Source organism: Bufo bufo, chromosome 3 (assembly GCF_905171765.1).
Source record: "Bufo bufo chromosome 3, aBufBuf1.1, whole genome shotgun sequence".
Classification (NCBI taxonomy): Eukaryota; Metazoa; Chordata; class Amphibia; order Anura; family Bufonidae; genus Bufo; species Bufo bufo.
Genome location: NC_053391.1, coordinates 380,213,627 through 380,225,642, shown reverse-complemented (window position 1 = coordinate 380,225,642; position 12,016 = coordinate 380,213,627). Strand labels below are relative to the sequence as shown.

Genomic DNA, 12,016 nt, shown 5'->3' with positions numbered 1-12,016 from the left:
CTTATGTGGTAATGCTTTAGGCCTCTTTCACACTTGCGTTGTCCGGATCCGTCGTGCACTCCATTTGCCGGAGGTGCCCGCCGGATCCGTAACAACGCAAGTGAACTGAAAGCATTTGAAGACTAATCCGTCTTCAAAATGCGTTCAGTGTTACTATGGCACCCAGGACGCTATTAAAGTCCTGGCTGCCATAGCAGTAGTGGGGAGCGGGGGAGCAGTATACCATCCGTGCGGCTCCCGGGGCGCTCCAGAATGACGTCAGAGTGCCCCATGCGCATGGATGACGTGATCCATGCGACACGTCATCCATGCACGTGGGGCGCCCTGACGTCACTCTGGAGCGCCCCGGGAGCCGCACGGACGGTAAGTATACTGCTCCCCCGCTCCCCACTACACTTTACCATGGCAAACAGGACTTTAGCGTCCTGGAAGCCATGGTAACCATTCAGAAAAAGCTAAACGTCGGATCCGGTAATGCGCCGAAACGACGTTTAGCTTAAGGCCGGATCCGGATTAATGCCTTTCAATGGGCATTAATTCCGGATCCGGCCTTGCGGCAAGTGTTCAGGATTTTTGGCCGGAGCAAAAAGCGCAGCATGCTGCAGTATTTTCTCCGGCTAAAAAAACGTTCCGTTCCGGAACTGAAGACATCCTGATGCATCCTGAACGGATTTCTCTCCATTCAGAATGCATTGGGATAATCATGATCAGGATTCTTCCGGCATAGAGCCCCGGCGACGGAACTCTATGCCGGAAGACAACAACGCAAGTGTGAAAGAGCCCTTAGCTTGGTGGTATAGTGGTCTGCCTTGTATGTATGGGACATCTCTGGTTCAAGTTCCATGAGACATGTTTGTTTGTTTTTTTTCTTTAAAACCATATTTAGAGGCTATACTATAATAAATACATAATCCTTTAATGCCATACTATACTGAAAATAGTGTTTTTATACTGGTTTATTCGTAGACCTTATCACACATTACTGATGTCTATATTCATATATTGTGCTTGTGAATAAAGCAGTAACATGTATATTAGGTTTCTGAGCAGATCTCAATGTGGTGAAGCTATAGTTCAGTGTGTATAATACACATGTACAGTAGATATGTATAAGCTCAGCCTGATGTCTAGCCCTGTCAATCAAGGGGAGGGGCGTGTTACAGAGCAGTGCTCAGAATATCCAGCCCAGCCTCTTAAGTGCTCTAATTGTTTATTTGCATATGAGTAAAAATATATCTTCTGCGTGCCAAAATGCATTGGTAAAAAAAAAAAACATGCAAAAGCGCCATAAAAACTTACCAACAAACGCTGCATAGTGGAGATCTATGCAAGAAAAAATGCCAGAACTACAGAATACTGTGACTTGAAAACACTGGCAAAAATTCCACCTAAGGCCTCATGCACACGACCGTTGTTTTGGTCCGCATCCGAGCCGCAGTATTTGTGGCTTGGATGTGGACCTATTCACTTCAATGGGGCCGCAAAAGATGCGGACAGCACTCTGTGTGCTGTCGGCATCCGTTGCTCCGTTCCGTGGTCCGCAAAAAAAAAGTAACCTGGCCTATTCTTGTTTGTTTTGCGGACAAGAATAGGCAGTTATATTAATGGCTGTCCGCTCCGTTCCGCAAATTGCGGAACGCACACGGACGCCATCCGTGTTTTGCGGACCGCAAAACACATACGGTCGTGTGCATGTATCCTAAAGCATTTAAAAAAACAAAAAACATGCCAATAATGCCTGTTTGTCGTGCATTTCCCATTGACTTCCAGCAACCTTTTGGAGCTGGAATGTTTGCCAAAAACGGCAACAAAACAAACGCCAAGAAAGTGAACTTACCATAAAAGTGAATATCATCTTTTTTATGCTGTCCTACATGAGATCATACACTGTTGACATACCTGTTCTGAACACCAGGTCACTTATTTCTTTTTGTCCAGTCATTCTTATAATCCCCATTAAGCAGCACCAATGCGAGCCTTGCCCTGGAGTTTGCTTAATATAGGGCACAAGATTTCTTCTCATGTACAGTATGTATGCAGTGCATTTGGAAAGTCTTCAAGCGCTTTCACTTTTTGCACATTTTATTTTGCGGCACTATGCTAAAATAAAAATTAAAAAAAAACAAGTCTTTCCCAGTCATTCTACACTTAGTAGTAAAATAAGTGAAAACAGAATGTTTAGAATCTTTGTTTATTTTTTGAAAATGAAAAACTAAAATCTTGCATTGACTTAAGTATTCAGACTTTCTACTCTTCTTAGTTGAAGCCCTTTTGGCAGCAGTTACAGCCTCCGGTCGTCTTGTCTATGATGCTACAAGCTTTGCACATTTGGGGATTTTCTGCCATTCTTCTCTGCAGATCCTCTCAAGCTCTGTCAGGTTGGATCGGGACAGTCGGACAGCCATTTTCAGTTCTCTCTAGAGATGTTATATTGGGTTTGTCAGGGCTCTGACTGGGTCAAAGACATTCACATTTGTTCCTACGCCACTCCTGTGTTGTCTTGGCTGTGTTCTTAGCGTCATTATCTAGTTGGAAGGTGAACCTCCAGCCCAATCTGAGGTCCAGAGCACTCGATCAGGTTTTCATTTAGAATGTCGCTGTACTTTGCTCCATTCAGATTTCTCTTAACTCTTGACCAGTCTCCCTTTCCCAGCTGCTGAAAAAGCACCATGATTCATTGAAGGGTTGATTAGCAGTGCCTGGTTTCCTCCAGACATGACACTTGGTATTCAGGGCAAAAAGTTAAATCTTTGGTTTTGTCATACCAGAGAATCTTGTTTCTCACAGTCTGAGAGTCTTTTAGGTGTTTTTTGCAAACTCCATACAGGCTTTCGTCTGTCTTGCTGCAGAAAGGCCGTTTTTCCAGCCATAAAGCCTAGATGGGTGGAGTGCTGCAGTAATAGTTGACCTAATGCAAGTTTCTCCCATCAGCACAAAGGATACTTGTAACTTGGCCAGAGTTAACATTGGGCTCTTTGTCATCTCTTGCAAAGGTCCTTCTCCCACAGTTACTTAGCTTTGTGGGGTGGCCAGCTCTAGGAGGAGTCCTGGTTGCTCCAGACCTCTTCCACTTCAGATTTATTAAGGCCAGTGTGCTCTGTGGAACTTTTAGTGCAGCAAAAAAAATTGTACCCTCCTGCAGATGTGTGCATTCGCACTATCCTGTCTCTGAGCTCTACAGGCACTTCTCTCCTCCTCATAGATTGGTTTTTGCCCTGATAAGCCTTGTCGGCGGTGAACCTTGTATAGACGAGCATGTCTTTTCAAATCCTGTCTAATCAATTGAATTTGCCACAGGTGGACTCCAATTAAGGTGTAGAAACATCTCATAGATGAAGAGAAATAGGAGATCCCCAGAGCTAAATTCCAAGTGTTGTAGCAAAGGGTCTGAATACTCTACGTCCATTTGAAATTTTAGTTTTTCCTTTTGAATAAATTTGCAAAAACTTCTAAAATTCTGTTGTCACTTTGTTGAGGGAAATGGGGGAAAAACTTTTATTTTAGCAAGGGTCACAACCTAACAAAATGTGAAATAGTGAGAGAGTCTGAAGACTGTCCAAATGCATTTTGACTTACACTGGAGGTTCTCCCCCAGATTTTAAGAAACTGGGTAAAAAAAAAGTAACCCATTTTTGTCAGTCTGTTGCCCTCAGGTACGACAACATAAAACTGGTGACCGATTCACTTTAAATGTATAAAAGTATAATTAACGTGCTTGTTTTGTGTTGACTGTGCAGCAAGAGTAGGGTATATTTAGATAATGACTTTAAATGCACTGCCCCTATATATTACGTTTTGTTTTCTATTGGGGGGGGGGGGGGGGGTTAAACTTTGGCTCATAACCACACAATTGGTTTTGTAAAAATGCATAAATCTTATCACTCATTGCAAGACTTTTTGGGTGGCTTTAGTTACAATACTGGAAGGGAATCTCTAAAATGTAAAATTTTCCTTTTCCCAATATCTTGTTTTGTACTTTTTTCAGGATCTAAAGATTATGGTAGTAAACCTGAGCAAGGTAAGAATAAGGTAACATGTAGCTGAAGTGGGTATGATTTCACAAGTGACCGGGTACTACTATAGCTGTGTTTTCATTTTATAGATGATCAGGACAATTCTGACAATAACACGATATTTGTGCAAGGACTAAATGAAGATGCTGATTCAGATCAAGTGGCAGACTACTTCAAACAGATTGGCATTATAAAGGTGAAAGTGTTTAAAGTGTAAAAATCCACGTTTTCTTAATGGGATCCATGTACTGAGGGCCTATTAGGGGTATGTCCACAAGGGAAGTAACTTGTGGTAGCAAATCTGCATGTCGGATAGGCTGTTAATTTCACCCTTTACGTTTGAAACAGTAGTTTAGGGTTAAAAATAATTGGGAAACTTGTGATACAACCAGTATATTGTAAAGCTGTCCTCACGTGTCTGAATCACATTCATATAATTGGAACAAGGGTGCAGTGCTATGAAAAATACGGCATTCAATGTTTACATCACTTTGCGATGCCTTAGGCCTCATGCACATGGCCGTGTTCCACGGCCGAGAGCGGTCCGTGGTTACCCGGCCGTGTGCATGAGGCCTTACTGAGAAGGCTGCAGTGCCTCGACCTCTTCCAACAGCTCATCAGTGGGGGTGCTGAGTCTACATATCTGATATTGATGGCCTGTCCTAGGGTAGAAAGCTGGGTTATCCAGTTTAGTTAAAGGGAACATGTCATGTTGAACATGGTGTCTGAGCAGAGCACAGCATGCTATAGAGAGGGAAAAGCAGAGCAGATTGATAGTTTTGTGGAAAAGGGGAAATATTCAGTAAAACTTTTTTGTTTCGTTGATTTAAATTCCTGCTCATTCTGGGCTCTGAAGTCCAGGAGACGGTCCTATCAGTGACTGACAGCCTTCCCTCTATGACTGTGTACACAGAGATAGCTGCCAATCACTGATAGGACCGCCTTCTTGACTTTGATTTAAATTCCTGCTCTTTTGGGACTGTTAAGGAGGCGGTCCTATCAGTAATTGACAGCTATCTCTGTATACACAGTAATAGAGGGAAGGCTGTTGATCACTAATAGGACCGTCTGCTTGACTTCACAGCCTAGAATGAGCAGGAATTTAAATAAATGAAATACAAGTTTTACTGAATCTTTCCCTGGAAAATTATATATCAGTCTACACTGCACTTTCATAGTTACAGGTACCCTTTAAATGCTATAAAGCATTTTACTAAATGGTGAAGATTTCAAAGTGCAGCCCAGTTAGGCGAACACAGTTACACTTCCTATTTTTGCAGACTAATAAGAAGACCGGAAAGCCAATGATAAACATTTATACTGACAAGGAAACTGGCAAGTCCAAAGGAGAAGCGACTGTTTCATTTGATGATCCTCCTTCAGCTAAAGCAGCCATAGATTGGTTTGATGGTAAGATTTTATTGCGTTCGCCAATATTGTTTTTTCCGTAAGTGTGATTTACACTATTGTATATGGATTGTGCAACCTGCTTAATAACTGCTACGGTGATTTACTGTACTTTTCACACAGGAAAAGAATTTATGGGCACTGCTATCAAAGTCTCTTTTGCCACTCGGCGGCCTGAATTTATGAAAGGGGGAGGAAGTGCTCCTGGTGCTGGATCTGGTGGTGGTGGAGGTAGACGAGGAGGTGGTAAGTAATGGAACCAGTCTGAAGTTATTGTGCTTTATGAAATGTTGTCGTTTATTTTAGGTAATTTGATGACTCACTCCCGGAGATATGCAAATGGTATAATGTAGATGTGCCAAGTATTCCTACCTAAGATCTATGAACTGAAGGTAGGGTGCTCAAGGTATACATAAGTGAGTATTTTTTTTTTTTAAAGATTATAGTTTATTATAGTACAAATGGATAATGCACATAAATTTAATACAAAATACACATAGAAAATAAAGGTACAGACAAAATAACGTCATATATGTAAGCCAGTCCAGTAATTCATAAGAAATCTCATTTGCATAAAAAGTAAAGTAAGATAATAAATATACAATGGACCCAGCAGTTAACACTACATCGTGCACGCAGCCACTTTATCTCCGGATAAAACACTCCCCTTTGAGGTGAGAAGCGGTTTTATGCCTGTGATGGCTAACCTCCGGCACTCCAACTGTGGTAAAACTACAACTCCCAAGATGTGCCCTTGCTTGGCTGTTCTCAGAACTCCATAGAAATCAATGGAGCATGCTGGGAGTCGTAGTTTCACAAGATGTTAGCCATCCCTGAATCTATACCTACTATACTTGTGTTGGAGAACATTATCCCTTTTGGACATATCACTTATTCCAGTGAAGGAGACAACTGTCTAACTAAGGCTACTTTCACACTAGCGTCGGGGTTCCGCTTGTGAGCTCCGTTTGAAGAGTCTCACAAGCGGCCCCGAACGCATCCGTCCAGCCCTAATGCATTCTGAGTGGATGCGGATCAGCTCAGAATGCATCAGTCTGGCAGCGTTCAGCCTCCGCTCCGCTCAGCAAGCGGACACCTGAACGCTGCTTGCAGCGTTCGTCTGTCCGCCTGGCCGTGCAGAGGCAAACGGATCCGTCCAGACTTACAATGTAAGTCAATGGGGACGGATCCGTTTAAATTTGACACTATATGGCTCAATTTTCAAACGGATCCGTCCCCCATTGACTTTCAATGAAAAGTCTGGACGGATCCGTCTGAAGCTACTTTCACACTTAGAAATTTTTCTACAATATAATGCAGACTGATCCGCTCTGAACGCAAGTGTGAAAGTAGCCTAATTTTAGGAGTACTGTGAATACATGTGTATTTGATTTATGGCCATTATTGCTTCTAATAATATGGATCCGATAGATATATATTTATCTCTGCTGGGCCGGCGGTGTATATTTTATTATCTTCACTTTTTAGGCAATTGTGAGTTCATACAAATTACTAGACTGGTTTACGTATAATACCATAATTGCATCTGTACCTTTTTTTTATTTTTCATGTGTATTTGGTATTAATTTGTGTTATCTATTTGTTCCATAATAAACTAATCTTTTACAAAAACTCACAATTTTTTTTATGTAGCCTTGGGTACCCTAACATTTTCAGTTTAGGGTTTTCTAGTTTTTGTTTTACAAGGGTTACACTTTGTTTTAATTACTGTTTAAGTTTATAGGGGTTGTTTTCCTTTATGACCATTTGTACAGACCCTATACAGTGTGGTGGTAACCATACTTGATTAATCGAACAGGTGAATATGCATGTTAAAACTTAACCATTAATGGTCACATTACGACTGAAAAATCTAATTTTCAACAAAAAGTAACTGTTAAAAAGGTAAACCTCAAAGTGTTTCCTCATTAAAGAAAGGACATCACATAATCCAGTAGTCGCCATATACTAAGTCACTAATGTAGTGACAACAGAAACTTGCATGGCGGCATCTAACTGGCAGCAATGAAAAACCTGTAGTTATCTACAGTCACGTGCTGCATGGGTGATGTGACTGCTGTCAAACCGACTGACACGTGGAGACAGGGGACATGCAGAGCTGGCAGGGTATTGAAGTAGCTGGAGCCCAGTGGCGGGGATCAGGCAAGTATGATTACCGCCAGTTATGGCCACGTTGTAGGGTCTGTTCAAAAGATTATAAAGGTGACCCCCCCCCCCCCCCCCCCTTTATATATCAAATGAATCTTGCGTTAATGAAATCAAATAACCTTTCTGGTAACATTTTGTTCCCCTACAGTATATTTAGCAATCTGTGTTTAAATGTAACTGGAGAAAAATGTTTCCCTTAGGTCATAGGGGTGGTGGCAGCTTTGGGGGCCGTGGCTCTTTCAGAGGGTCTAGTGGTGCACCACAAGGTGGAGACTGGTTGTGCCCAAATCCGTGAGTTTTATTATTTTTAAATTAGTAAGAAATATATAAAACATGGTTTTTAATGTGCATGTTAAAAGTAATTTGTCTTGGTGAATTTCAGTTCTTGTGGAAATGTAAACTTTGCCAGACGGGATTCTTGTAACCAGTGCAGTGAACCCAGGCCAGAAGATTCTAGACCAAGTGGAGGTTAGTCTTGCCGAAAAAAAAGTATAAAATGTAACTGAATGCTGGCACCTTCTATGTATTTTCTCGATGGGTATTTTACATATTGAATTCATATTGCAGGATTTTCAGGCAATTTTTGCTAATTGCTTAAAAAAACTGTGTGACTGACGTGTGTACCCTAATGGCCCATAATGCATTGGGGCACTTTGTATGCATTTAAAATGCAAATGCAATATACCCTGCAACGGTTGGCGTTGATTAGCCTTTTTCAGCATTTGCATTAGGACTATTTTTTGTTAAATTTGTGAACAATAATTTTTTTTATGTTAATGAGTTTATTTAACACTAATCAGATCGTGGAAGAGGCGGGTATGGTGGTGACAGAGGTGGATATGGTGGAGACAGAGGCTATCGAGGACGTGGACGAGGTGGTGACAGAGGCGGCTATGGAGGAAAGATGGGTGGCAGGTAGTTTTTAAAAATAGGCCATATATTTTCTCTTCTGATTCTTCTACCTTTCTGACTCTTATTGAATATCATTTGGCAGGATCATTGACTACTTTCCATATTCAATTTCTAACCTGTGTTTTAATGCGCACATAATGTACGTGACCAGTGCTAATGCTGATCTCAGAGATTTAACACTTCAGATGCCGTGGTAAATCACGACCGCGGCATCTGAATGCTGAAAACCTGGAAGCGCACGATTCTGGCTGGGCTCTGGCTCCCACTAGCGGGGATCAGGGGAGCTGGAGCGGCCGCCCCTATCCTCCTGTGTGACAGGAGGCTGCTGTTCAGTAATTTGTATGGATCCCCTGCCTGTAGCAGGGCTTCATAGAAATACAGTAAAAATGTGTAAAGTAAGTTTTTCTAAACTATAAATCACCCTCCCTTTCAAATTCAAATACACATTATAGATATCCCAGCATGCAAAAATGCCCGTTCTATTAAATTATAAAAAAATAGTCAAAATGGCCGATTCGTCTTTTTTTTTTCTTTCTTTAATTATTCTTTATTCCAACAATAACAAATACATAAAGAAAAAAAAAAAGACGACAATTATATATAACATTCATATTTTCCCCTTTCCTCCTCCCCTTTTCATGATCATTTAATAAACAATACCCATCCACATTACCACCCACCATCCTCAGAGCAGGAGGGGGGGGAAAAACAAAAACTTTTGCCAGTTAAAGATAGGATACCTAGGATGTTATTTACACATGCAATATTAGATTTTGTTTGAGTGGAAGGGTAATTATAAATTAGTGTCACTATTATATAAAAAATGAAGAGTAGTTCTAGATGAGGGGGAAAGATGTATTAGTAGGTTAGCATGGGAAAAGGATTTAGGCCCAATATTTGAGGAACAATGGAGGAGGTACTGGCAAATGAGTAGATGTTTGAGGAATCCAGCGCATAGAGTAACTCAATTTATGCTTTTGCGTCGGTTATATGTGACTCCCATCTGGCTCCAGAAATTTTCAATAGGCACTGCAGCTGTATGTCCTAGATGTGCAAACTCCAAAGCAGACATTATTCATATGTGGTGGCATTGTCCCAAAATTCATCCATTCTAGCAATGTCTCTATGAAATGATTGGTGTCATTTTTGGTCTTAATTTATCTTTCTCGAATTTCATTTGTGTATTGGGTGAAATACCGCATAATGTATTGAGAATGAATCGGATTATAGTGTATAAAGCCTTTTTTATGACTCGCTTATTAGTGGCCAGAAGATGGATGAGTACAGAAGTACCCACTGTTAAAGAGTGGGTGTATATGAGGAGTCTTTATAGCTCTATTGAGAAAGCTGGTTATAGTAAAATGCATATCCATCAAAGCTTATGGTGTAAATGGAAGATATTTATGGAGAAGTTTAAGGCTAGGACTGCATGACGACATTTTGTCGCACGGCAATATTTATAATGATAGTCTATGGCAGGCATGGCCAACCTGCGGCTCTCCAGCTGTTGTAAAACTACAACTCCCACCATGCCCTGCTGTAAGCTGATAGCTGTAGGTAGTCTGGGCATGCTGGGAGTTGTAGTTTTGCAACAGCAGGAGAGCCGCAGGTAGGCTTTCCCTGGTCTATGGTGTTGCACTGTGACACGACAGTCGCAAAAAATCCATTCGAAATGGATTTTTCTGCGACTGTCGCAGTGCGACACCATAGACTATCTTCATAAATATTGTCGCGTGACACATGTTGCAGTGTAGTTGTGCTAGGAAGGTTAGGAAGAAAAGGAAAATGGTGATTCGTTGTTTTTCTTTTTGTTTTGTCCTCCCAAAATAAAAAATGTAATAAAGTGAAAATAAGTTGTACACTCCCAAAATGGTATTACTTAAAAGTACAGATCACCCCTCAAAAAATGAGTCTTCACACAGCTCCGCAAACATAAATAGAAAAATATTATAGGGATCAGAATATGGGTACTAAAAGAAAAACATTTTTTAAAGGTTTTTATTTTTCAGCATAAAAACGCAATAAAAAACATACATATGTGATATTGCTGGATTCGTGCTGACCTGGAGAAAGAAAGTAACTGGTCAGTGTTATGGTATAAGGAACGCTATAAAAGCAAAACCCCAAAAAACTGTTGTGGAATTGCGGGTTTTTCCCCCAATTTCACCCCATTTATAATTTTTTCCCGCTTCCCAACACATTGTATGCAACCGTCAATAGTGCTAATAGAAAAGGTATCTTGTCCCACAAAAAACAAGCCATCATACAGCTATGTGAACAGAAAAATTAAAAAGTTATGGCTTTGGGAGTGCTGGGAATAAAAAAAAATTTAAATTGCCCGGTCATGAAAGGGTTATTACTGGTGATGCCTACTACAGCTTCACATTTTTTATACACTGAAATCTCTAAACATTTTTTTTCTGTTCTTGTTCTAGGAATGACTTTAGAAATGACCAGCGCAACAGACCTTACTAGCTTGAAGCTCCTTACTTCTTTGTTCTATATATGGCATCAGAGTGCTTAGAATTAAGTTACAAGTTTATTTGATTTGTTTTGTTCTTTCCCAGAAATGTGAGCTATTTTTTTTTTTCTTGAAAACTCATTAATTACTGAACTCTGCCCCATTTCTTCAATTTGACAAATGAAAATATGAAATATTGCCAAACAAGTGTTTTTGTAATACAATAAAATAACTTCTTTTTATGTGCTTGTGGGTTTTGTGCTTTTATACATGGGCTTTTGCATTTTTAGTTTAGTATTTTTGCACTTTTTTTTGTTTTAGTGCTGTAAAAATGCCTACTCCAGCTGTTAGCTGAAAGTCTATGGGAAATCTGAAATGCAGGCCACTATATATTTATAATTAGTTTAGTGCTCTAATTAAGAAAAACAAGGTTTGTTACCTTTTTAATGGCCAGCAAAATAGAAGTAATGATGTTACATAGCGAGCTTTCGTAACATCATTACTTCTATTTTTGTTGGCCTTTAAAGCGAACCTTTCACCTGGATTTCACTTAATAAACTATCAAAAGTACCTTATAGATCATCCTCATTGTGTTAGCACACGGTCTTGTCCCGCTTTTCTGTCATGTATATGCATGGAAAAATCGCTTTATAAAGTACTCTTCTCCAGCTCCACAAGTCACGTTAGAAGTCAAGGGGGTAGCCCTTCCCTCACTCCAGGCTGTAACTCCCATGCCCTAACCCCGCCTCCATGCAGTCTAATTGACACCCGGCTCAGTCGCCGGGACCGCGCTTGTACAGGCGGCGCATGCGCCGTCGGACTCACGCACGATCCTGTAACTGAATCGCGCATGCGCTGTCCCCGATGCCTGCCTGTCTTCTCTTCCTCACGCGCGATTCAGTTACAGGATCGCACTTGAGTCTGACGGCGCATGCGCCGCCTGTACAAGCGCGGTCCCGGCGACTGAGCCGGGTGTCAATTAGACTGCTTAGAGGCGGGGTTAGGGCAGGGGAGTTACAGCCTGGAGTGAGGGAAGGGCTACCCCCTTGACTTC

At 41.0% G+C, this 12,016-nt stretch overlaps 1 protein-coding gene across 1 annotated transcript in view; it reads left to right on the top strand.

Annotated features, from left to right (window-relative positions):
- The window catches only part of LOC120995473 (TATA-binding protein-associated factor 2N-like), a 58,434-nt gene extending 47,230 nt beyond the window's left edge, over window positions 1–11,204 (top strand). The window contains exons 9-16 of the mRNA XM_040424708.1: window positions 3,986–4,018; window positions 4,103–4,209; window positions 5,294–5,423; window positions 5,544–5,666; window positions 7,790–7,880; window positions 7,972–8,057; window positions 8,390–8,504; window positions 10,937–11,204. Coding sequence (XP_040280642.1) covers window positions 3,986–4,018; window positions 4,103–4,209; window positions 5,294–5,423; window positions 5,544–5,666; window positions 7,790–7,880; window positions 7,972–8,057; window positions 8,390–8,504; window positions 10,937–10,976 — 725 coding nt within the window. The 3' untranslated portion in view covers window positions 10,977–11,204. The remainder of the gene's footprint in view (window positions 1–3,985; window positions 4,019–4,102; window positions 4,210–5,293; window positions 5,424–5,543; window positions 5,667–7,789; window positions 7,881–7,971; window positions 8,058–8,389; window positions 8,505–10,936) is intronic.
- Window positions 11,205–12,016: the final 812 nt, after the last annotated feature.